Source organism: Vombatus ursinus, unplaced genomic scaffold, assembly GCF_900497805.2.
Source record: "Vombatus ursinus unplaced genomic scaffold, bare-nosed wombat genome assembly UNPS02014779.1, whole genome shotgun sequence".
NCBI classification, from domain to species: domain Eukaryota; kingdom Metazoa; phylum Chordata; class Mammalia; order Diprotodontia; family Vombatidae; genus Vombatus; species Vombatus ursinus.
In genome coordinates, this window is record NW_020954557.1 from 45771066 (window position 1) to 45798786 (window position 27721).

The 27721-nt window shown below is 34.3% G+C and overlaps 1 protein-coding gene across 1 annotated transcript in view; it reads left to right on the forward strand.

Annotated features, from left to right (window-relative positions):
• Positions 1-27721, forward strand: part of TLK1 (tousled like kinase 1) — a 157711-nt gene that overhangs the window by 115607 nt on the left and 14383 nt on the right. The window contains exons 11-14 of the mRNA XM_027865956.1: positions 1055-1243; positions 9753-9819; positions 25451-25548; positions 27614-27695. Coding sequence (XP_027721757.1) covers positions 1055-1243; positions 9753-9819; positions 25451-25548; positions 27614-27695 — 436 coding nt within the window. The remainder of the gene's footprint in view (positions 1-1054; positions 1244-9752; positions 9820-25450; positions 25549-27613; positions 27696-27721) is intronic.

Here is a 27721-nt window from a genome sequence, read left to right on the forward strand (position 1 = left end):
AGTCACTAGGCAGAAAGATTTCATCAATATCATTCAGCAACACAAACTCTTTGGCATGTTTTGGTAGAGGCAGTCATTGAGGGCTATCAGCTGTCCATTGGTAACCAATGTCGCCCTTCCTTTTTAGAGAAATGTGAGGCAGGTAACACATTCAGGTAGGATGTTTTAGGCAGGGAATTTTTTGTACTGTCCTTTCACAAATGTAATATGCCAGGACTTTTCCCAGCATTTGGCTACAGTTGGTTTTGTAGATCACGACTGCCTGAACCCCCAAATTTTATACATCTCAATGCTTTTTATAAATTGTAAAACATTATTGTAATTTCCAAAGGGGAGATATACACAGTGAATTCAGAAGATGGGTCCCAAGTTTCTTGGTTTCTTATTTTAAATGATGGCACCTGGTTGGTGTTTCCTTGCTTGGCCCAGTGAATTGATACGTAGTGGGCATTGCAGTTCTGAGGAACTTCAAAGAACAGAAAAGCACTACCGTATGAGAACCCAAATCTATCATCGAGAACATCTGTCCCTAGTCTGATAATAGAAATGTTGCCAGAGGACTAGCCGCCGAACCAGCAGCGAAACTCTTTTACATCTTTGAGGTGAACTGAGGCTGATCACTCGGTGAGGTTTATAAGCCTTCTATCAAAATAAGGTACGATGATAAATGTTTTGGTATTTTATAATAGAGTGATTGTACCTCTGGCAATTTGCCCTCTGCACATAGCCAAGGATACCTTTTTTCTTCTTTGTTCATTCTCCATTGGCTTTAACCAATAGAATGATGCCAACCCTAAGATGAAAGTGAAAACTGTAATTGCAAAAAAGTGTCCATAGACAATAAACGTTTGGTATTCTAAATTCAGAGACTGGCATATCTCACTGCATTTGATGCCTTCCTGAGGGGTCAGAACTTTTCCAGGCCTCAGTTCTTACTTTTTACTTTTACTTCAGATATGATCTCCATTTATATGGTGGCCTTGACGTGCCACATTTCACACTTTAATTTTATACATCTATAGATGAGTGACATTTCTATTTCTTTTGTTGACAGACAACAAGAATGGGTAAATCAGCAAAGAGAGGATATTGAAAGGCAAAGAAAACTCCTGGCAAAGAGAAAACCACCGACTACTAATAATTCTCAGGCACCTTCCACCAATTCTGAACCAAAACAAAGGAAAAACAAAGCTGTCAATGGAGCAGAAAATGATCCTTTTGTTAGACCTAATTTACCACAACTGTAAGTTTGTTTCATTTTCCTTTTTTGAACATTACCAGCAATCACATGTGGGCAGTGTATGTAATTAGTATAAAAATAGTTATACCTAGGAAGAAGGGCAGTAAGTGACAGGTTAGCTCTATAATAATATGAACCAAAAAGAAACTATAATTCTAAATCTCTTTAATTTTTTTAAAAAAAGCATGCTTTGTTAACTGTTTTAAAATGGAGACTTTAGCAACCAGAAAAGGAGTGGAATCTCTACTTTTAATATCTGAATGACTCAGAATAGGAATTTGTTTAAACCTTTGACTATTTCAGTTAAGCTTTTCCTTATCGTGTGTTTGTTTGGTTTTCTTTTTTTTAAAATGAGGCCACAGTAGTTTACCTTTGAAAGAATGCCACAAGATAGAAACTTGTGAACCATTCTTTGGCACACTGAATGAGCTTTTTATTTGTAAGTCTTCTAGTAGTGGTGGTGGTAGGCACTTTGCTAAATGCTTTACAAATATAGTAAGCATGAAGCATATTCTGGGATGCAGAGTAATGTAATTGCTTTTATAGTGAGATAAAAAAAAATCCCCAAGCTTAGTTCCTACAGTTTTAGCTATAAACCAACTAATTCTTGGTTTATTATTGTGGTTAGATGCAAAAATTCTGCTTGATTTGGTGGATGTGTAGTTTAAGCATTTGTGCCAAATAGAGAATAACTACAAAATCACAAAACTTTAGGACGTTATCTGGTCTAGCCTCCTTGGAAGTCTATTTTTAAAAAATTTAAAATGTGGTTGAATGATTTATACATATCTTGCACTGAATTAATATTTGTTAATTAACCTGGGGCCCAATATTCCAATTTTTTTTGGTTTCTTTTAAAATTATACTTTTCCCCCCACCAAACATGAGCTTTCTCAGTTCTACTTGTCTATTTCTCTTTTTTGTAAATATAATAATGATGATGATAATACTAGCTAACATTTATATTGTGTGCCTGGCACTGTGTTAAGCATTTTACAAATTTTATCTCATTTGATCCTCACAACAACTCTGGGAGATTGGTGCTAATATTATTATCTTTATTTTATAGTTGAGGAAACTGAGGCAAACATAAGTTAAGAGGTTAAATGTATTTTTAGAATGTTACCAGGTATCCAACCATGTGCTTTTCAAATCTCTATTCTTGAAGATTTAAAATTTTTGACTTCCATTCTTCTGAGACAAAATTAAATTCTTCTCCTCCCCACCTTCCTATCCCCATTTATCATTGGCAAGGTTGGGGAAGAACTGTCCCTTTTAGACTTCATTTTTTGGATTTACATATTCACATATATATCTCCCACATTGTTTATTGAACAATAATCCTATTTCATGTGACTACCTCATTTTGAGAAATAGAAACAGCTCCAAATCCAAACCTTTTGTGTATTAAATTCATTATCATTATTTTTTTCTATTTCATCTTATAGACCTGGGGTCTGTGAAATTGATTAAAAAATTGTTTTGATAATTATTTCAGTATGATTGGTTTACTTTGTAATCTTATTTATACATTTTATGTATTGAAAAACATTATTTTGAAAAGTCTGATCATAGGTTTCAATCAGACTACCAAAAAGGCCTGTGATACAAAAAAGGTTTAAAAGCCCCTGTTGAAGACCCAGTTTTCTCTCTTCCAACCCTCCCCCTCTCCCTCTCCCACCCTACATGCCTTTCAGGTTACTTTTCTTTGATCATCTGGGTAGATTCTAGTGTTAATAATATGTTGTTTCACTTCTTCTTTTGTGGTGCCCTTCCTCTGCTTTGATGTGTCCTTTCCCACAGAAGTTACAAGTAATCCCATTTTGTAAAACAATGCTGCTGTGTTCTTATTTTCCATAAAATAAGTGAATATTCCAATTACTTGATTTTTTTTATCTTTTTGTCCCCCTTCATCTCCAATTATCCTTTTAACAACCTCAACAAAAACAAATGAACAGATTTCCCCCAGTTCCATTACTCTAAATGTGACCATGTATTCAGAACTACTTATAATAAAAATCCATGTAAACAACTAGTGAGAATAGCTTACATACTGTGTTCCCTTCCTCGTTTTGTATACACTCATGTTTTTTAAGTTTTAGAGAAGGTGCATTAGAGAGGGCATTTCCTCCCGTGGGAGATCTCCATACCAGGGAAGGTCCAGTTCCTATCCCGGTATTACAGAAAAGGGAAATGAGGCTCAGAGAAGGTATAAATTGCCCCTGCTTAACAGAGGTGGTGACTGTCTTGGGATTTGAATCCAGATCTTTTTTGCTCAGGGGCAGCTAGGAGGTGAAGTGGATAGAGTGCCAGCCCTGGAGTCAGGAAGACTCCTCTTTCTGAGTTCAGATCTGCGTCAGACACTTCCTAGATGTGTGACCCTGTTTACCTTAGTTTTCTCATCTGTAAAATGAACTGAAAAAGGAAATGGCAGACCACTCCAATATCTTTGCCAAGAAAACCCCAGATGGGGCCACAAAGAGTAGGACATGACTGAAACAACTGAACAACAACAACTTCTTGGCTGAAAGTTCAGAACTGTACTACACCACACTACCTCTCTTGATACAAATGAAGAGGTTGTGATTATCATTGAACTGATCTTTCTTTTCTTTTTCTTGTATCATTAGGGTATGTTTTGAGTGATGAGATCAATGAGCTTTAAGTGATTTCTTGAAATGCAGTTCTAATTCGATTCTGTAATCCTTGTCTGTTCCTAAGTAGAACATTCCAATTGTAAATAGAAATGGTTCTCTGTGGTCCCCTTGATAGAATTCTGCTCCACATTCTCCGTTCTATGCCATAAACCGTTTTGGAACATTAAAATATTTTTCTCTTAAGTTCTTATTAACTTGTTATTTTTTAAAGAAACCATCTCTTATTTATCCCCCCTCCAACCCTCCAAAGAAAAACACTCAAGCCAAATCAACTAATACCCCATGTCTACCATTTTCAGCATTCATATTCATCTGACTTCTGTTTTTTCTGGGTTATTCATTGTATTCATTCTAAGTTCATTTGCCAGCTTGTGTTTTTTATTAAGTTGTAATCATGTGTAATTTGTTCTCCTAGGAATCAGTTCATACAGATCTTTCCATGTATCGTAGGCCAGGCCTGAGTCAGACCAATCTAATAGCTTTGGTTGATATTAGGATGAACTGAGACACTCTAAAACATTTGATAGTTTACAAAAGGCAGTTTATTTAGCCGTAGCAGGGAAAACATTTAGCAAGGATACAGCATTGATTCAGTAAGGCATAGCTTTCCTGACCATGTGTTTGTCTATGATGGTCCACCAGCTAAAAATCTAAGGGGCAAATTGTGATTCCCCATACTCTGCTTTTTTTTGTACCTAGGCTACCAGGAAGCTAAGTCAAAACTCTTTGGTCTGAAGCCAATTAAATGTTGAGTGCTGTTTCAATACTTTTTAGGAAAAATTAGTCTTAGGGACTTAGAATATTGCCACTACCACACCACGTTTCTCCAAATTCCTCGTGTTTGTCTTTCTTACAATGCAATAATATCCAGATGCCAAAATTTATTCAACCACTATCCACTGGATGGGATCTACTTTGTTTAGTTTTTTTCCCCTGCAACAAAAGAGCAGGTGTGAATATTTTAGTATTATATTGGACCTTTTCTTTGTCTTTTACTTGGTATACATGCCCAGTAGTGAAATTTTGGGAGTCAGAGTCTGTGACTTTGTGAGTGGCTTTGCTTGAATAATTTGAAATTTTTTCCCAAAATGGTTGGAGTAATTCAGAGATTGTTCACTGCTTTATCAGTGTTTAAACTCAGAAAAATATAGTCAGCAATTTATTTGAATTAGTAAATTGGAGATTAAGCTTTGGCTTACTTCAGAACATCTGTTGTCATAAAGAAATTATGACTCTGTAGCTCCTCTTGCATCAAGAAATTAGGATATAATTATTTTTAACACGGAAATTCTGATGTTCTGCAAAATGTTTTTAGATTGCTTCAGGTAGTAGTCTCTTTTTTTAGAAAGACTTTTTTTTAAAATCAAATTAATCAACAGTCAGCTATTAAGCACTTAAGATATGCCTACCACTGTTCTTGATATACCTATAGGACATCCATTTCGAAATGTCCAGAAGGTGCTGGGGGGCTGGCACTCAAGAAAGAAAATAGAGCTGGATATATAGATTTGTGAATCATCTGCATAGAGATGATAATTGAATGCATAGCAGCTGATGTAAGCACTATGTAAGTTAGAATAGAAGAGAAGCAGAAAAAGACAGATTCTTGGGATTGCATGCAATTAGTGACCATGACATGGATGAAGATCCAGCGGGAGAAATTGAGAAGGATTAATCAGACAGGTAAGAAGAAAATGAAGAAAACGCAAAGAGAAGACAGCACCCTGGAGAAGAAAAGTGGTTAGTAGGATCAAGTACTGAAGACAGGTCAAGAAGAATGAGGAAGGATCAAGAAGAGGCCATTAGATTTGGCAATTAATCATTGGCAATTTGGAGAAAGTAGTTTCAGTTAAATGATAAGATCAAAAACCAGATTGCAAGAGTTTAGGAAGAGAGTGAGAGAGGCAGTAGCAGAAACCCCTATTATTAATTTTTCTTTTTCCCAAAGTCATCAAGAGATATTTTTTAGAAGCAATCAGGTCTAAAGCTGGAATCATCTGAATTCTCAAACTTTCATCCCTTGTTCTCTATTACCAACTACTATGAATCCCTTTCTTCAGAATGCCTCATATCTTCTTTTTTAGTCTCACAGCTAATATCTTATAACAGGCCTTTATCTAATGTGGACTATTAAAATAACCTCTTAATTGGTCTCTTTCCTTTCCAATCAATCTTACGTAGTACTACCAAACTAGTATTCCTAAAATATCTTTTCTCCTTCTTTCTTGAATTCCCAAAGTAATGCCATTTACATCTTATGTGTTTTTTTTTCCTTGATTATAATCAACTTATGTTATGTGCTCAGGTTTAGTTCTGGGACCTTATTTAATATTGAAGACCTAAATTTAATACTTATGACCTTCACAGCTTCACTGTGAAGAAGTCAGTCTTGGGCATCAGGACCATGGATTGGCCTTCAAAGCTGTCTGTAACGAGAATTCCTATCAATAAATCTTACTTTCTGCTTTCCATTTCAAAATCTGAGATATCTTCCAAAATCTAAGCTAAGAGAAAAAAATCCTCATAGAGGTTGATTTGGAAAGAAAAGTGAAGAAAGACTTTGGAGTTCTGGCACTTCTATGGCACCTAATAATTGTAAGCATCATAGCTGCAAGAAGTTATAGCATTATAATGTTTCAGTTTTCACTCATGATTTTTTTTTTCAGGAATTTCTCATTGTTGATCTTCTTTTCCCTTCTACCTTTCTTCAAAAATTAAAAATTAGAGCATGCATCACTTTTTTAAAGAACTTTAGCACAATGCCTGGCACATACTAAATGCTATAGAAATGTTAGTAATTTTTTTCCTTTTTGCTTGAGTAATAGGAGTAAGCCAATATTCAAATCCTCTGATAAATACCACTAAACAACAATGTGCTACTGACTGAAATTCCTTAAATTTGAGGTTTCAGGTTTATTACTTCTGTACATTCAAAATTCTGTTCTTCAAATTCACTTAGAATTCTGTTTTCCTGTTTTATATATATATATATATATATATGTATGTATGTATATATATATGTACATATATATAGTCTCTTCTAATAATAAGTTATTCCACATTTGCATTAAACTAATAGTTTTTAATAAAGAACCAAATCCTCATTATTTTATTCGTTTAAAAGATAGACTTGTAGATTGTTGTTAATTAAGTATTATATGCTACAGTATATAAAATATTAGATCTGGCTCTTATGAATGTTTAAGTAAGTTTTTTTTAAACAGATTTATGTAATTATGCTTACTTTTTCACGGTCATTAAGGATCTATTTTTTTAAAGATGATTTGAAAAAGCCTGCTTATCTTTGATTTAAGGAATTTTCTTCTAATATTTGCATTAATAAAATTTTAAGGATCCTATTTGTTTCTTATCTTTGATATCATATAATTTGTCTTCATTAAATTTGCTGTAATTTCTGGCCATATGATAAAAATTAGTCTGGTGTTATTAACTTAAGGAAACTACTTGTAAATAAAACTGTATATGTGTGTGTATAGTAAAACATCATTAATTCATACCACACTAATCAGAATTTGTGATAACCTGGACCCAGAAAACTTTGGCTGTACTTTTGCATTAAAATTACATGTGAGTGTTTTAACTATGTAAAAGTGTCTTAGGTTATTTTAGAGACACTAAACACATAGTTAATTTGCTAACTAAAAATCATTTATAAATTTTCATTTACAGTACTTTGGTTTTATTTTAATTATTGTATGTAATAAAGCTATCAAAAAAGAAGACTAATTGTTCATTCAGATTGATTTGTACCTCCCCCCCACAGGTTACTTTGAATTAATAAGATTTAACTGTATACATATACATACTTTGGGATAAAAATATCCCCAACAAAAGTCCTTTTAATCTTTTGGAATAAAAGCTTCCCTAATAGAAATAATAAATGTTCTTGAGTAACCAAAGATTGGTAATTTAATATAACATCATCAGATATCCTTTTATTAGTAGTAAGTGAATCCAAAGGGTGGGTAGGTAGGTGTGGGTGTATGTGGGGGTGTGTTAGGTGATAGATGAAGATAGTTGTTGCAGCTATATTTGCTGTAGATTAATAAAATGATGAGTGGAGGGTAGAACTTTCTTTTTCTGTACTTTGTCTAGAATTGTCTTTTCTTGGAATATGACTAAGGAAGAAATAATTGCAGCAAGTTTATGCTGTGGTGGTTCATGAACATGAGTAAATTAATATAGCATGTATATGTGTCAATAGAATAATATTTTACCCAAATCCCTGGAAATTGTGAACAATTAAAGAGCTTTACTTAGATCTGATAAATAAATATGGAAGCTGTTTTCAGTGCAAATAGAATAGTTCTTCCCTCATATGACTACTTTTCTTAGAAAGTATAGAATTCACTTAATTTGCTTAAAAAAAAGTTATCTGCTTAATAATGTTTTCAGATTATTAGAATATTTAAATGAATTATACAGCTAACAAAATGTTTACAAATCACATGCAAAATTGTTGGTGGAGTTGTAAAATGATCCAACCATTTTGGAGAGCAATTTGGAACTATGCCCAAAGGGCTATAAAAATGTGCATACCCTTTGACCCAGCAATCGCACTTCTAGGACTATATTCCAAAGAGATCACACAAATGGGAAAAGGACCCACATGTACAAAAATATTCATAGCAACTCTTTCTGTGGTGGCAAAGAATTGGACATTGAGAGGATGCCTGTCCATTGGGGAATGGCTGAGCAAGTTGTGGTATGTGAATGTAATGGAATACTATTGTTGCTATAAGAAATGATGAACAGGCTGACTTCGGAAAAACCTAGAAAGACTTGTATGGTCTGATGCTGAGTGAAGTGAGCAGAACCAAGAGAATGTTGTACACAATAACAGCCACGTTGTGTGATGACTATTATTGATAAACTTAACCCTTCCCAGCAATACAAGGATCTAAGACATCTCCAAAGACCTCGTAATGGAAAATGCCATCCACATCCAAAGAAAGAACTATGGAAGTTGGCTACTTATGTGCCATCTTGGGGAGGGTGGTGGGGAGGAAGGGGGAGAAAAATTTTAAAGTCAAAAGCATATGGAAATGATTGTTGACAAATCAAAATAAATTAATAAAAAAATTTTTAAAATCACGTGCAAAATTGAAAATACTATATAAATACTTGAGGCAGCTGTGTAGGGGATAGAAAGCCTGCCTCTGAGCCAGGAAGAATTCAGATTCCACCTCTGACCTATACTGGCTTTGTGACCCTGGGCAAGTCACATAACCTCACATTGCTCTAAGAAACAACTCTCTAAGTCTATAAGTTGTAGAGAAGGTATTTACCTATATTGATAGAGAGAGTTTGCTAATTTGGGAAATTCTTATATTACTGCAATCACAGGTCTAATCCCTTACTCTTAATAAATACTTAATAAAAATGTGTGTGCATAATTTAACATTATTTAACTCATTAAGTATTTTTTTTTAATTTATTGTATTGTATTTGAAATTTTATTATGACCAAATTTTCACAATTGAAAAATATGAGTAGTTAATTTTATTACAATTTTATTACACTTTAATAGAAGTTAAAGTATTTTTTCTGAGTTGTGGATTTTTTTATAATGATGTTTTTTTAGTTGAAAACCACTGTCCAAAATACGAGTGCTATAGAAGTTTCTGAAAATGTCCAAGTTATATATTATATTTTAAATGATTTAATTTATTATGCATGTTAGACTTAAATGCAACTCTAATGTATTGATGTAGAATCTTGTTTTGATAAGCTCCTAATCATAATATTATTATACTGATTGTTATTTAATGGCCTACCTTTTAAAATAAATAATAATATTAATATGTAGGATTACTGTTTTGTTGTTTTGGCAGGCTCACTTTAGCAGAGTACCATGAACAAGAAGAAATTTTCAAACTTAGACTAGGACATCTCAAAAAGGTATGTGGACTTAGTGAACTGGGGTTTTTAGTTTAATTGTGGGAGCTATAGGGTTTAGAATTGGAGGGTTTCACTCAAGAAATTGGAAAGGGGAGAAACAGTGAAGATCTGAGATGAAAACAGCCATGGGACATGACAGGCTATGGGAATGAGCATAGATTTAGGATATATTTTTTTTTAATATAAAACACTGAGCACATGAAAGGACGATATAACTTATGCACATAGCAGAGTAGTAATGTTATTGTTTGGTTAAATTAGGAAAAACTAGTTGTAGACTAAGTTTAAATTTCTTAGAACTGAATTTTTTAGGAAACATGTTATATGTTATAACCACAAAAGTAAAATTCCATATTCCTCCTGTTTCACTGTTTTATAATAAATTAATAAGAGTTTGTAATGCTTTTATAAGCTGGGGTTTTCAAACTATTGTATATATGTTTAAGAATATTTTTCATAAAAATTTATTTTTAAATTTGATTAGTGAAATAATTTTAATTATTGTAAATTAATAAGGAGTGTTATTGTAAAGTGATAAGAAACTTTGACACAATTTAAAAATTGATTTGTATTCATTTGTAAAACTGTCAGTTGTCAGTATCAAAGTTTTGATTCTTCATTACTGTTTAAAAACCATTTCAATAGCTTATTCTTAGTTCAGTGTATTGAAAAAGAATAACAAGAGTTTTTTTCTTAAATAATAAAACCATACAGATATTAATATTGTATTTCTTTAAACTGTTTTTCCTTTCTTCCTTATGTATTTTAATTTCAAAAGATCTACTGAAAAAGTTGTAAAAAAGAAACTACTGGAATAACATTACCTTTATCGAACCAGGACACACAGATACCACTAAATTAACCTCATTTTTTATGTGACATTTAAAATTCAGACCTGTTAATTTACAAATTAGTATACTTCCTAGCTTTGTCCTGACCCATAAAATGGGGAGAGAAATTTTATTGGATCTTCCTTTTTTCCTTTTCTGTAAAATCCTACTTTTGTATAAGACCTCAGTATCAAATATCTTCTAGTTAGACAAATATTATATAGGAAAGAAAATATGATCTTTAGAGCAGTGGTTCCTAATTTTATTTTTGGGTGGGTACTTTTACATTCTCCAGAATGTTCAGCACTCTGTGGTGTGGGGGAAGGTGGTTGTTGGGGAAAAAAAGAGGAGAAATGGGTATTGACAGAAGTTATAGATTTTTTTTAGCTTAAAAGTTGAGGCAATAACCAGGTTCTTCTTTCCGCATATGTGTATATAGTTCTATTAACTATAACTCAACTTTGAATTCTTGAACCAAGACATGCTTTGGCCTTTACTTTGATTACCACAGTTCTTCATTTGATTCCTTATAGAAACTATGTCTAGTTTAGTGTTATTGTTATTCCGCTATCTTCCTTTAAAAATCTTAATTATTCTTAATATAATCTTTCAGCAATATCTAAATCTGTCCCCTTCTCCCTCCAACACCACCTTGTTCTTACTGTTGCCCTTGTCCGATACAAATCCAACCAAAAGTGCCTGATAGGTATATTTGTCCATTGAGAGGACTTGTTTTGGCATTTAGAAGTTGAATGTATGACATTTATACCTCTATTAAAAGTGAATTATTCTGTGTATCCTGCTTTATATTATGTTCACCATAGGATCATAGGGACTTTTATTGTCTGAGTACACCAAAGCTTTCCCTGCAAGACTCTTATTTCTATATAAAACAGAATGATTTTAATCTCTGCTTCTGAAGACTAGACTGCATATTATGTATATGTGCTTCTTTAGGAAAACCTCTTACGTGAAAGCCTGAACTTAAGTAGCCGATAAATTAGAGATTGGCTAAGTGTAATACAGTGGAATTTTTTGTTTTTGAAAAGGCTCTATGGCAAGCTTGCTTTTAAATAGTGAGCTTCTCTTGGGCATTCATAATACTTGATTCATAGACAGCTGTTTAGTAACACTTTTAAAAGAGATAGATACTTATAAACAGTATCAAAAGCACTGTACTTTTCTCTTTTAACTCCCATGATTTACCCTTTCAGCTTTTGTATCTCCTTGTCTATTCATTCTCTTATCTTTGTCCCTTTTTTCATCAATATCCTTTTTCTCTTTGACTTGGAATATACTCACTGAGGTGGCAGTGACAGCTTCATAGTTATAACTCCTCTTCTTCTGCCTTACCTACCCTAAATTACACATTGGTGGTCTTTTCCCTCTATCCTGGAGTATTATTTGGGGAGAGGAGCAGAAATTATAACCTTGAAATATACCCCAATGTTCCTGACATTTTAAAATTATTAGGTGCTAGATTTGGAGCCAAAGAATTTCGGTCTATACTCTGACTCTGACATGTTACCTGTATGACTGAGGGTGGATGGTTTCATCTATGGAGGCCTCAGCTACAAAAATGGAGGAAAGGGACTAGATAATATCTTTAGTCCCTTCCAGCTCTAGATTTATGATCCTGTAATATTACGTTTGACAGACTTGGGGGTGTGGGTGTGCTCCCAGAAAACTCATCAAGAAGTCTAAAATTTATACAAGGGAGATGATGGAACAGACACTTGGCAGCATCACCTTGGAGAAGAAGTAGGCACCTGCTCCCTAAGTTTACTATGGCATTTGAATTATGAAGCATGAAAGACATAGTTCAGTCATGTGTTCTAAAAAGAAGTAATTAGGAAATATTACCTTCCGTTGGATATTTTAAGACAATTGTTCACTTAGAATAGAAATAGAATGCAGAGGACTGGGCGTGAGGGAAGAGGAACAGGAAGGAAGCAAGTTTTTATTAAATTCCTTTTATGTGCTAAGCACTTTACACTTATTTTCTCATTTGATTCTCACAACAGCCCTCTGAGGTAGGTGGATGCTATTGTGATCTTACACTTATAGGACTTGCCCAAGGTCACACAGCTAGTAAGTGTCTAAGAGTGGATTTGAACTCAGACCTACCTGATTCCAAGCCCAGTGCTCTATTCACTGCCCCCACCGTCTGCCTGAGTCACGAAGATGCTTTACTGCTATGTCAGGTCACCCTGCTCCTGAACTTGTTAGACTTGAATACATTTGATGTCTTATTTGCTCTTTAACAACTTCTGCCATGGGCTAGGTGTGAATTGTGGTCATTTGTATGTTGTGAAACACTCTGGATACTACCATTGGTCTTCAGGTTACCAGTTCTTAACTTTAAGAGTATATAATATCTAGTATGTGTTTGCATCATCAGGGTATATCAGCTACACAATTGAATTGAACTTGTTTTCTTAATTCATAAGTATTGTAGTTTGAGAAAAATGACTAATATCATGACTGATGAAGGACATCAGCAATTGAACAAAATGACTTGGTTGTGATTTTGGCAGCAGTGAGAAATCACTGAGAAAGTATATGACAAATATGGTACTGGGTTATATGTAAATTTATGGACAGAAGGAATGGAGGACCCATTTACTTTTTCTTTACACAGCTACTTTGTTGCAAGATGTATTTTAGCTTATGATGGAAACTAAAGAAGAAACAAAGTATATTAGCTTTATACAGTTGAATTACTGTTCCACAACTCACCAGAATTGAAAACGAATAACAACAGGATAACCGAAGCAGTTGTTGCTCAGCAAGTCTAAAAGTTAATGCCTGTTCTTTATAAGAGGAACAATCATAGTTTTGTGGTGTCTGACCAACGCTGAAAGGGCAGCATTTACAGAATCTGTTGGATTGAGGCCTCTTGTATTTTGTTGCTGTTTATGAAAAACATCCAGTGTCACTTTTGTGTATGAACAACAGTTTCTTCCTGTATTTATTGGGTGTGAGTTACTGTAGCAGTCAGGCAAATTAGAGTTCTATTATTTTAAACATTCAGTGAGTTGGCTTTTAATTATAGAGAAATGAATTCACCATGCACTTCTCTTGTCTCTAAGTGGAAGAGTTTTCTTTTCCTTAAACCTTTTGGGAGATATACCATTTCACTTTTGTTGCAGTTAAAAGAGAGTCATTTAAGTTAATTGAGTTGTACGTCTACAGTGTCTTCTTTGGGACTTACCTTTGTGGGTGTTGCATGAGTTAAAGTAATTCTATAATTTGCTAGTATATTGGTTAATTTCCACCCCAAATTTATTTTTATAAAGGTCAACTAAGAGGCAGGCATTTGTAACAAAATGCCATAATTCTCTCAGAAGTAATTTCAAATTTCTTTCTAACTTCTTGTAAAGGACTCTACAGATCAAAGTAAATAAATAAAATGTGTAGAGAATGCAAACTAATATCTCTAGAACTGCTTTAATTAGGAAAAGTAATTTTTCTGTTGCTTCAGTAAGCCAAGCTCAATTTACCGGTAATACATACAACTTCCCTCTTGAGTATCATGTATTAAAAGCTTGTGATTGCAAAGGAAGTCATTGCATTCCCTTAGAAGATTTTTCCTCTGAGGCAGAGCTTCCAACTCTTTCCCATTTTGTATAGTTATGCTTCCATGTGGAACCAATGGATTTTGGTAAACATGCAAAATTATTTATCAGGTGGTGTCATTGTTTTTATATTGACACTTAGGGTAGGTAAATTCTAGGAATAAGGAAACATTAAGTCTAGAAATATAGGCATTATTTCAGGTTAATGTCGTAGTAGTCCAAATTTTTTTTTAATAGGTTTTAAAACTTTGTTGAAAAGAACTGTTTATGGGTTATACTTTGAGTTCTATACTTTCCAAGAAGCATTAGTAAAATTACAAATAGGTTAGCTACCATCATCCTTGTAACATTTTCACTGTTGTCATACTTTATTAAAAAGACATTTGACATTCAGTGATAACATCCTTTGGCTGATGAGAGGTTTATAGTTGTGAGGACTTTTGTTCATGTCTCATTACTGGTGTTTTACAAGTTGATGCTATGAATGGCATAGAGGGATTTTATGGTATACATAATCTCTAGTCTTCTGGCTTATTTATGTAAAGATTTTAGTTCTTAAAGTTCATAATGAGAGATGGTGTCTATAGAAAGCTAAACATTTTAGTGAGGGTTGGGATATGATAGATAGCATAATAGGAACTGTTGGTTTTTTTTTTTTATTTCACTTGTAGATTTTGAGAAGTGTGTAGGTTTGATTTACCATCCCTGAATATGAATTCAGAAGTTAATTTGGAAAAATGTAAATGAATTTGTAATGGGTGTTGGAGTGGTCAAGGATCATCATCAGCAACACAAAAAGTACCTTTGCAGAGATGGAGTCAGAGGGCCAAACTATTTACAGTCTCCTCAGTCTACTAAAACAAAAATCCGATCCAACATGCCACCTGACACCATTTCTCTCTCTCTCTCTCCTTTGCTCCTTGTGATGTGGCATTCACCTCTCCTTGTGCCTCCGTTCTGAAGAGATAAAAGTATAGCAACAGCCCTGCCCTTCAGTCAGCACTGCCACAGAAATCCTGTTTTCTGACCGATATTGGCCACCTGCAGAGAAAAACTGAACCAGTCACAGGCAGCAGCAGCTTCAGTATTAATCCTCCATGATGAAATTTTTACAGGTCAAGACCAAGGACAGCTCTTTTCTCACTCCTACACAGTGGATCATCCAACTAGTTGAGATGGAAGACACGGGATTTTCTGCAACCTTTTGAACAGTGGAATATAACAGGGCACTGATTTTAGGTGAATGACCACCAATTAATTAATACTGAAGCCTGACCTCTTCTTTGGTCTCCTTTCCAAGAACAGTTCTGCTATCTAATTCATCTGTCTTTTATTATGACAAGTACCAAGAATTTATGGGCAACATTTGTCACTTATATTTGGGATATAACATACATAAATATTTTAGTAATATAGCTAGAAAACTTATAGGACTGGTTCTCCAAACCTGTCCTTTCAACTATTTTAGTTACTCAAAAGAAATCTTTCAGGAGCTCCCTCTTTAGGTGAAGGAAAACATATTTTGTGTCTATAAAAATAATGACATATCACTAAATATTTATCACTAGGATATCTGGAGAGAATGCACTAGAAAAGAGGTTCCTTTCAGTACTGTATGTAACCAGGTTAAACCATGTTAAGCCATGTTACCTGTGAACAGTATTGCATGCCATCTTGATTTCCTGTCTTGTGAGAGTGAGAGAAGTAATTCATTTTAGTTCATCTGTCATACTATAAAATTGCTGAGAGATATTTTGGATCTCTGAGTTTAAGATTATGTCCTTCTGCTTATTTAAGAATAAGAATCAGGGGGCACGTAGGTGGCGCAGTGGATAGAGCACTGGCCCTGGAGTCAGGAGGACCTAAATTCAAATCCAGTCTCAGACCAGACACTTGACACTTACTAGCTGTGTGACCCTGGACAAGTCTACCCCATTTGCCTCAAAATAAAAGAATAAGAATCACATCTCATGAAGGTGATTGGCATACTATAAATTCTGAGAATACAGAACTGTCAGTGTTTCAAAGAGTCCAATAAATGTTTGTAAACATTTTCCTTGTAGCAGCCCTGTGAGGTATCCATATTCTGCTTCTTGCTCTCATTAAATATAAATCCAGAGTCACTTTTGAATGTTTTTAATTTTTCATTGTTTGCTTTAGGTTATAGCAGAATTCTTTTAAAGAAAGAAAAAAACCTCATGCCTAGTGTTACAGAGTATTCTAGTTGTTTTATATGCAACTGAATCCAAATATGTCTACTTATCTGTAAAGATGTCTAATGAGACAGTGTTGAATAATGGATAGCTAGCTTTGGAACCAGAAAGTCCTGGGTTCAAGTTTTACCTTTGATAATTACTGGCTATGTGACCCTTGTAAGCCAGTTGTCTCTAAATGCTTTAAGCAACTAAGCCTGAGTTGCAGCAAATGTGTCAGCCTGCATTAGTAGATTTTTCTTATCTGAGAGTTCCCTATGCCAGTGAAGTTACACAGATTAATTCCTTATGTCAGTCTGTACTATTGAGTATTTTCTTTTTGAATTATTTTTGGAGATGGGTTAAGTAATTCAGCTCAACAGAGCGTGGTACAAATTAGTTCAAATTTGGTGGCTAAGTCCAATGTAATCAACTTTGTTTTACACAGAGTAAAATAAGGTCCATTATTGTAAGCTGTCTTGCAAATGCATATCATTGGTCATAAGGGAAACTGAATGAGAGTATGGGTAGTTTAAACCTTTCACCACCACAAGAAAAACCACAATTGTACATCCTAATTAAAGATGGTGAGTCAGTAGTATCATCTTCCTATATTAAAAAAAAATTGTCCTTTATAGGAATTCTTAGACTATATGTGCAGAAACAGAACCGGCAAGATCCTTGAAAGATCCAAAGAACCAGACTGTTAGGACAAGGTGGTGATTAGGGCAGTAAAAAGCAGGAAGGGATAAAAAAGATAAATAGCATCCTAGGTGCTGTACCTTTACACATATGCCAGAGCTATGCCTAAGATAACTTATGCTTAAACTTTCTAGATGGTGATGATATCTCCAAACATTAAGGAATGTCTGTTCTACTATATAGCAACTAATTTTTTTTTAACATGTTTAAAATACAAATGAAAAAAAATTTCCTTAGTCTTTAAATTTGGCTAATTACTTAAGTACATCTATTTGCTGCTGTGGAGATAGGCATCACTATTGGGAATCTTAATGACCCTTAGTCAGAATCTACCCAGCATCAATATAAATTTTACTAATTTTCATACAGATATTTTAAAGCATGAATTTTGCTTTTTCACTAAAGAAAGATTGGACTTGAAGAAAAGGAGAAGCATAGGAAAAAAGGAGAACCAGGAAGAAAGCAAGAAAAAGATTTAGGAAATTATTTAGAAAATAAAAGTTTTAGTAATAAAAAAGGGAAAAAAAGAATTGAAAGGCCAAAAAGAGAAAAGAAAAGAAAATGAGCCAAGTTTTGTTGGCTTTTTTAAATTCTCATACAACCACATTGAAACTGTACATTTAGTTTCAGATTAGTAGATCAACAATTAGTCTTATCTTTTTTTTTTTACTGTCTAGGTTGAATTTTTGTGCGTTCAGGGTATGTGAGTGTACATACAAAAGAAATGTGATCATCTGGAAATGCAAGGACACAGGCATTAAAGTATGGACATGGTTTAAAGAATAGAACGTCTTTCAGTTTGACTGGAGTTCGAAGGATAGGTTTAAGGTAGTTAATGGAAGAAAAGTGTGAAAAGAGGTAGATTGATTCCTATATTTTGAATACCATGCTAAGAAGCTATAGTTACAAAAAAGGAAGAAGAAGAAGAACTGTGTTACTTATAAAGTTGCTTTTGATGAAAATACTTTGTTCCATTCAGGAAAAGCCACTCATGCAATTTATCTGTAATTCTGCCCTTTTTATCATTCATTGTAATCTCCCATAGAGACCAAGAAATATTATATAGCTAATGTTTCTGTTTTCTTTCTCATCTTTACTTTGGTCTCCCTAACAATTAATTCAGTAGGTGATCAAAGAATATTAGATATTACTAATTTGATATTTAAAAAAAAAAAAAAAAGGTCCCAAATACTTGTATGCCACCTTCTATTTCCAGAAATTACCACTGCTTTTGGCTTAGAAGGGTCGACTCCAGCAGGAGAAGGCCTGGGGTAGGTACTTCACAGTGGATTCTTTGGAAGGCTAAATTGTCTCAGTGCAGATATATGATAACCTCAAGGCAGTTCCCTATTCTGGACTTGTAGCTCTGTCTCTAGCTTGACCATAATTGAAATAACGTTTGATGATAGGGGTATGTGTTTTTTCTGTTAGGTGATGGCTGATAACAAATATTTGTTGAACTCAATTAATAAACATAAAAATTTGCTATCATTTTATTATAGTACATTTCAATAAATTAAATTCAACAAACATTTGTTAATAAATGTTAACAGTTCACTTTCATTGAAATACCAGAAAATTGAAGCTAGTTTCTTTTTCTCTGCATGAAAACAAAAAATACAGACACAAGATTTTTTTTTGTGGTGTAGAAGATGTACGTACATTTTTTTGGCTTTGAGGGACTTAACTTTCAAGCAACTTGAGATGTGTGATTACTTCACCTTGGCTTTACCATCTCCTTATAAATACTTTGGAACCAAGCAGTTCAATCCTTCCCTGGCACCTATTTCTGAATGTTTTGGCAATGTCTGTTACTAATCAAAATTAATATAATGCAACCTGTATCACCTTACATAATGAAAAAACAATAAAGGTTTGTTAATTTGTACAAAAATACTAGCCACTACCTGGTGATGTTATCACTAAAATTTATTCAATCAGTAAGTAAGTAAATGTCTGGTATTTGCTTATCTGTGTTCTGGGACCTCTTCCTCTTATCTTCATACTCTCCCCTTGCTGATCTTATCAGTTACTCAAGTGTTCAAAGGTTATTTCTATTCATATAACTTAAAATCTATACTTTACCTATAATCTCATGACTGAACTGGAGTCATTCATTGTCAAATTCCCTCTCTTCCTGGATGTCCTATGAGCAGGGCAAAGTAGAAAGAAATTAGCTTCTAGAGTCAGAGACCATGGGTTAAAAAAACAACTTTTATCAGCACTTATTACTTGTGTGACCGTGGTCATCATTTAACTTCTGTAGACCTCAATTTGTTCATCTGTAAAGTGAGGAGGGTGTGCTAAGTGGTCTTTGAATTTCTTTCCCTTTCTAGATAAATGGTCCTGAATCCAATGTGGAACTTATAGAATCTTATCTCTTAAACCTATCTTCCATACTTCTCTGTTTCTCTTGAGGACATTATCATCTTCTCAGTCATCCATATTCATAACCTTAGACCTATCCTTAACTCTGTCCTTCCTTTCTCTCCCTCCCCCCCCATATCCGATCAGTTTATAAGTCTTGTTGATTCTCCTTCCATAAGCTTACTGACCCCTTCTCTACTTTATACATCCTTTTTAAAGTCATTTAATCAGTTAGAATTTATTGTGTCCCCTATGTTCCAGGCTTTGTATTAAACACTGAGAGTACAAAGAAAGGTAGGTTGGTTGGGTTTTTTTTTTTAAAGTCACTGCTCTCCAGAACCTTACAATCTAATGAGGTCTCCCCCAACATGCAAACAACGTACAGGACAGAGATAATCTCAGAGGAAAGAATGCACTAACACAATGGAAGGCTGGTAAAGGAAGCCAGGAGGCAAAGATGAGGAGGGAGAGTGTTCAGGGAACTTCTAGTGAAAACACTTTGAACCAAGAGCACTGATTGCCCTTATCTAGACTACTCAGTTAAACAAAGTTTTATTAAGTACCTTTTTGCGTGCATTGTACTGTGCTCAGGATGCAAAAATAAAAACAAAAATCATTCCTGCCTAACTTCAAGGAGCTTACCTTCTGTTGGGGGTTGGAGTGGGAATAAAACATGTACAAGTAAGTAAATACAAAGCAATTTCAAGAGGAAAAAAGTGCTAATAGCATGAGGAGCAGTAAAGATCCTCCAGTAGGAGGTGACACATGAGTCATATTATGAAGGAACCATCCCAGACATAGAGGAACCTTTGAAAAGGCAGAAGACAGGTAGGAGTTGGAATATTATGCATAGGATTCAATTAAGCAAGTGTAACTGAATGGTAGAAAGTACATAAAGGGAAGTTATATGAAAAAAGACTGGAAGGGGAATTGGGAGCTAATTTATACAAGACTTTAAATGCTAGGCTGAGGATTTTGTATGTCATCCTAGAGGTAATAGGGATTCATTGAAAACTCTTGAGTTGTAAATGAGGCAGATTTATGTTCTCGGAAAATCAACTGGGTGGTTTGGAATGGATTAGAGAGGAAAGAGATTGGAGATAAGGAGACTCTTAAGGGACTATTGCAGTGACCATTGCAGAGAATTGATAAGGATTTGAAGTATCAGTGTGAGTGAAAGGAAGGATACAGATTAGGAAAATGTTTTTAAAAGTTTTAAAGGCAAGACTTGGCAGCTGATTACAATATAGGGGTTAGGGAGAAGGAGAGTCACAAATGATTCCAAGATTATAAACCTAGGTGGCTAGAAGATGGTGCTGTGCACAGAAATGGGGAAGTTTGGAGAAGGGTTGAATTTTGGGGAAAAGATAATGAATTCTATTTTGGACCCATTGAGTTGGAGATGCCTATGGGATAACTGGGTTGAAATGTCTCAGGACTGGAGTTCAAGAGAAATGAGGGCTTTGGTATTTGGATTTGTGAGTCTTCTACTTAGAGATGACAATGGAGACCAAGGGAATGGATTAGATCACCATGGGAGAAAAATGTCTAGGACTTAGGGGATGCCCAGATTTAGTGGTCAGGAAGAGAAGGATGATCCAACAAAGGAGACTAATGAGTATAGTAATCTCTTGATTACTCTCTCTGCTATAAGTATTTCCTTTCTCCATTGAGTCGGTCAGTTGATTAACATTTAGTTAGCAACAACTACATGGCAACTTTGCCAGACATTAGGGATACAAAGGCAAAAGACAGTTCCTGCTCTCAAGTACCCCACAGTCTAATAAGATAGCTATATACAGGATTATTTGGAAATAATCAACAGTGGAAAGACAGTGGAATTAAAGGGGATTGGGAAATGTTTCTTGTTCTGTAAAAACTGGGATTTTAATTGGAACTGTGGAAGCCAGGGGAGATAGAAGACCAAGATGAGGAGGGAGAACATTCCAGGCTTGAGGCTAGCAAATGAAAATGCCTGGAATAGGGAGATGGAGCATCTCATTCAGCAAATACTTCATGAGATATGAGGTATAAAAAAACTGAATGGGGGCAGAGGAGGTGGGCAAGTTCTGAAGATGAGCTTTGAACTACAGAGGATTTTATATTTGATGCTAGAGATGATGGGGAACCACTGGACTTTGAGCAGGGTTTGACCATGATCAGAGCTTTGCCTTAGGAAGATCATTTTGACTGCTGAGGGCAGAAGGGACTAGAATGGGTAGAGTTACAGCAAGAACAACCAGCAGGTTCTTGCAATAGTCCAGACATCAGGTGATGAGAGCTTCTACCAGGGTGGTGGCAGTGTCGCAGGAGAGAAGGGAGAGTATTTTAAAGATACATGCTACCAAGGTAAAATTGAAAGACCATGGCAACATGTTGGATGTGGGGTGAGGTGAGAGTGAAGAGTCGAGGGTGACATCTAGGTTGCAAGCCTGATAAACTAGCTGGAGGGAAGTTGGAAAGAAGGGAGGGCATAGGAAGAAAAACGAGTTCAGTTTTGGACATGTTGAGTTTGAGATGTCTATTTAGTCCATCCATTTAGTCTTGACGTCCAATAGGCAATTGGAGATAGACTGAAGGTCAGTGGAGAGGTCAGTGCTAGATGAGTAGATTTGAAAGTCATCAACATAGACATGGTAGCTGAATCCATAGGAGCTAATGAGATGACCAAGTGAAGTAGTACAAAGGAGAAGAAAAGAGGGCCCTGGACATAGTCCTCTGGAAAACGCACTGTTAACAGATGTGACCTGGATGATGATCCTGCAAAGGAGACTGAGGAGGAGTGGTCATATAGGTGGAAGGAAAACCAGGAGAGAATGTGTCACAAAAACCTTAGAGAAGAGGTTTTCAGAAGATGACAATGGATGATGTCAAAGGCTATAGAAAATTTAAGGAATTAAGTCTGAGGCCATTGGATTTGGCAATCAAAAGAGAGTAGTTTCCTACCAGCAGTATCAAGTTCAAATAGAAACCGGGGCCACTAAACTGTAAATAAGGGTCCCTGTGGGCTGCATATTGACTTCGCTTTTAAATCTAAGGCCAACTATGTTTTATTGTATTTTTATTTATTTTGTTAAGTGTTTCCCACTGACATTTAAATCTAGTTCCCAGCTACACTTAAGTGTTATTGGGCATGCCTGGTTTACACTGCTGTTACCCAAATGTTCTTCCAAGTCTGACCATATCACTCCATTGCTCAAAAACTTTCATTGTAAAATAGAAATTCCTTAGCCTGCTATTTAGCTAGATAAAATATTGTTACCACTTCCCTTCCCACACTTGATATTTAAACCAATATGGGCTATTCCCTGAATTCACCAGTCTATCCTTTACTTTTGTGCATTTGCACAAAGTGCCCTTCATGGTTGGAATGCATTCTTTCCTCATCACCTCCTCCAAGAGTTCTCTTTATTCAAGACTGTGTTACAGCCTCCTCTGTAAAGCCTCCCTTGAGTCTCCTAGTTGTTAGTATAGTCTCATTCAATATTCTTTCTATTATATGTGCCTGTATCCCAAGGACTGTTTTTTGTCTCTGTATCCATAGCACAGCATAATGGCACTGTGTTTAATAAATGTTTGTTGATTTTAATTAGGTGAGTACTATGAAGGGTTAAAAAAAATGGGACAAGTATAACTACATGCCCACAATGTTGTTCATCATTTTTAATCTTCTTGATATTAGTAACTGAATGTGTCTTTACTTCTAAATTGAACTTAACATGCCATTAGGAAACTATCATATATAGTTGCCATGTTTTTATAAAGATTTTAAACAGAAACAATTAGAGCAAGCATCCTGATGGCCAGAAAGGTATCAAGCAGTCTAAATGTCTACAAAATTTTCAGTAGTATCTCCTAAATATGTTTTAAATCATTTGAAAAGAGCCAAAAAAATTGTAGCATGAAATAATTTCTAGCACTGTGGTGTATATTAAGTAAAATTCTTGCTCATAGCCTAATATTTTAACCAAGTTCTTAACATAGAGAATCTGTTTCTAAATTGCTTACTTGCATTTAAGGTATAGTGGAAAGACCACAAACCCAAGTGTTAGGAAATCTAATTCTAATCCTGGCTCTGGGATTATTTGTGTAAATTAGGTCTTAATTGTTCAGTTGAATGGACTTGCACTAGATTATGTATTAAGACCCTTCTAGTCATTCAGTATTTATGTTCAGTGATTTTGGAAATGAGACTTGCTATTATCATTTTCTTTTTTCTTTTTTTCATGCTAGAGGCAACATTTTTTCTAGTCTTAAAACCACACTTATACATAAGTAGAACATTTTTAGAATAATTACTAGGATTCTTTGAATGTTTATGAATGAGATGTCTTCTGACAATTTTTATTATGAACTAGAAAATCATTAGTAAACAAACATATGCACAAAGGTCAGTAAAAAGAGGATTGTATATGAAACTGAATCTGTTACATATAACTTGCATTTTGAGTATATATAAAAATTAATGCAATAATACCACCATTTCCCTGCTTCTCCAGCAGTATATATTTTTGAAAATTGTACCTTCATATTTCTAAAGCAAGTATTGATTTGTTTTATTCAACATAATATAAACATCCTTGAGGACCAATTTATCTAGTAATGTTCTTAAATGTTTTAAGTGATTATTTATGGAAAAGTTTAATTTTTCTCTTAAAAGTACATAGATTACATCATGACTAATGTGAAAATGTCTAATATGAATGCATAAGTAGAGCCTATATCAGATTACATGCCATCTTGGAGAGAAGGAAGAAGAGGGAGGGAAAGAAAATTTAAAACTCAAAATCTAATGAAAGAGAATGTTGAAAGCCAAAAATAAACTAATTAAAAGAAAAGAGTACATAGAAAATTCTCCTGGATTTAAATTGTAAAGGAATATATGTCTTTATTATCTATCTTAAGGAAGTTAATACACTACTTCTTTTATATCATTGTATGTTTCCTAGAGTTTGGAGTAAAAAAAAACCTAGATGTAAATCCTGGTTCTCATAACTTCTTTTTCCTCATTTCATAAAGTGTAATATAGATCTTACTTTAAGAGTCATTGTAAGGAGCTACCTTTTTATCTGCAAGATGCCCTATAAAACTACAAGCTGTTGTAATTATGATTTGCCCAACAAATCCAGATTTATTTCGAAAGAAGTGTTAAAAATGTTAATGTACAAATCAGGGTGCTTTTGTTTTAAATACAAAATTTCTCCCCAAATCCAAAAGAAAAATTAACTTTTTATTTAAATAAGTATTAAAGAAAGTTTTTTTGAGATTCATTCCAATCCAGTCAGAATAGTTATTATTTGCTAGGGAAGACTTATGTAACTTGGTGTCCTCACTTCCAGGATTACATTGGAATATTACCAAAATAATGCACAGATCTTTGTTTTCTTTCCTACCATACATTAATTTGGAAATAATCTAATAAGGACAATGGTGGAGGTTTCTTGTTGTTTGAGGCTTTCTGCGTATATATTTTTTATCATCAAAAGAATTTTGAGTTAACCTTAGAGTTAAGGTTATTGTGAAATATCTTGTATTGTTTCATCCTTGATTTTCTTTGTTAATTAAAACTCTAGGATGTTTTAAAAATATTTTTCTTAAATTAAAAATCACATTATCTCACAGATTTTCCTAACTCACTTTATACTGCATGCCAATTTAAGACTTTGTTTATCTCCTTGCCATTCTCAATTGAACATGATGAGAATAGCTTTTCTGTAGTGCCTTAGCAATACTGAGCATACAGTTATTTAAAGATTTCATATCCAGAATGGTTTCTTAAAATTGGCTTTTTCTTTCTAGTGCTATGTCTTTTAGGCATTAAAGAGGAGTTAGTTGTCTAGTTCAGTAGGACCTTATAATGTGATGCTTTCCCTCTCACAGTTCACTGACTTATGGGAAAAAATATTATTATTTTTTTTTATATAGTGAGTAAATTCAGTTTGTCCTTTCTCTTCATTTTCAGGAAGAAGCAGAAATCCAGGCAGAACTTGAACGTTTGGAAAGAGTCAGAAATCTTCACATACGGGAACTCAAAAGGATAAACAATGAAGATAATTCACAGTAATGCATTTGTATTTTATATTTTATGTGCCATTTTAATTTTGCAATACCAAAACATGTGATAATCCTCTTTTTAAGCAAGGGAGGAGAACAGTCCTACAGAAATAAATTTCAAGTAATGTATACACTGCCATTCATGAAGCTATACTTAATAACCCTGCTGTATTGGGTATTTGAAAGATACTTGTATATCTTAACATAAACTAAGAAATATTTTTTGAGTTCTTATGTTCTCAGCATTGTGTTAGTTCTGATAGTTACAAAAGGAGTATAAGGTTTCCTCTTGGCCCCAAGGTAGTTGGCAGTCTTATGTTGTTAAATGCTCAAGTGACTGGCACAGACAGGAAAGGGCAAAAGGGGTCCGACTCATGGGGAAAATTATGTTGGGCTCTAGCAATCAAAGTGTCATGGAATCAGAAGATCTGTTTGTACTGATGTACAGTGAAATAAGCAGAACCAGAAAAACCATCTGCCCAGTGACTGCAGTAATATGAATGAAATGGAAACTGACTTGGGTAATTAAGAAACCTGTAATTGCCCAGGAGCACAGAGAGTGAGAATTTATCTCTCACTTTTCAGCAGAGAAGTCGGAGACTGTTGGGCAGAAGGTTATCTATGCCTTGCCAAACAGGTCACTTTAAGACATTTTTATATTTAACCAGGCAAAAGTTTCAGTTCCAGGAAGGCTAAGTTGGAAGGGAGAAGATATTTCCAAAATTGACTGTGATGTAAAAATAAGACATCAATAAAACTTAATTTTTAAAAAGTCATGGAAAAGGTGAGATTTGAGCAAAATGGGTTTGAGTGTGTGTTTAGATAGGTCAAAGGGAATGTGAAAAATATCTATTCTTTTCTCAAGGCAAAAATCATTTGTTAATTTAAGGCCTTATTACTTGACTTTGACTGACAATGCAAAGTGTTAACTGTATCTATGTCCCAGTTTTAAACTTACAGCCATGGACAATCAAAACCATTTTTCATTTTTTTTGTAATTGCCAGTAATGTCCTTAGTCTAGGCAAAGCATATTTTAGAAAACAAATTTTATCTTTTCTAACCAAAATTTAAACAAACTCCTACTTAATTTACTGATCATCATAGTTTGTGGTATTTCCAAAGGTACATGTAAAATAGATTAAAAGTCCTGCTATATTAGAATTTTAATACAACAATGAGTGTATTTTAAAATCTTTGCCTTATCTCATATGAAAATGATGTCTAAAGATATTTATGTGAGACTTGGTTTACTCTAATAGAAAATTAGTGAATTCTTATGGTTTCATCATATTGATTAGAATCCAGCAGAATACTCATTTTTATGTTATCTAGTCTAGTGTTTCATACATAGTAGAGCCTAATATACATACACAATAAATTTAGAATACTTTTTACAAAAGAAGCTCAAATTTTATAGAATTACCTTCATCTTAAAATTTGTCATATACTATTTTTATTCATTTCATATATAATTAAAACTTTATCTGTCCATGTTGAATTTTTTGTTTTTTCAAATGGCAACAAGAATTTTATACCTGTTTATTTTAAGGTAAATGCTTAAATAGCAGTTAATGCTAAAATGTAATTATGGATAAAGGCCACCTGTTATTTTCAGGTATTTGATTTGCTTAGACAGTCAGATCTTGATTAATGTTAGCTCCTTGAGGATAGAGACCATTTTTCACCTTTGCCTTCACAACCACAGCACCAGCCACCATCCCTAGCACCTTGACCCATAATAAATGCTTGTTGAACTGCACAGAATTGAATGAACAGAACTCTTGAATACAACAGTATTTTTTGGAGGTGTTAGAGAGCACACATACAGATGAGAACACACATGATTTCAAAAACTACCCAAACCACTGTAGCTCAGAGGCCAGATGCAGATGTAAAGAAGAGGAGAAAGGTGGAGAGGAAGGTGTCCCAAAAAGTGCTGTAATAAGAAAAGTCTTAAGAGAAAGGTAGCTCCCACCACCTCACCCCCCAAAAAAGGCTCTTTAGTGTAGATGGGACCTCATCATGCCTTTTCTTAATTTTTAAAATATGCATATGAATTTTTTCCCCAAGGTTTAAAGATCATCCCACATTAAATGAACGATACTTGTTACTTCATCTGCTTGGTAGAGGTGGCTTTAGTGAAGTATATAAGGTAATGTATATTTCAATCTCTTGTTT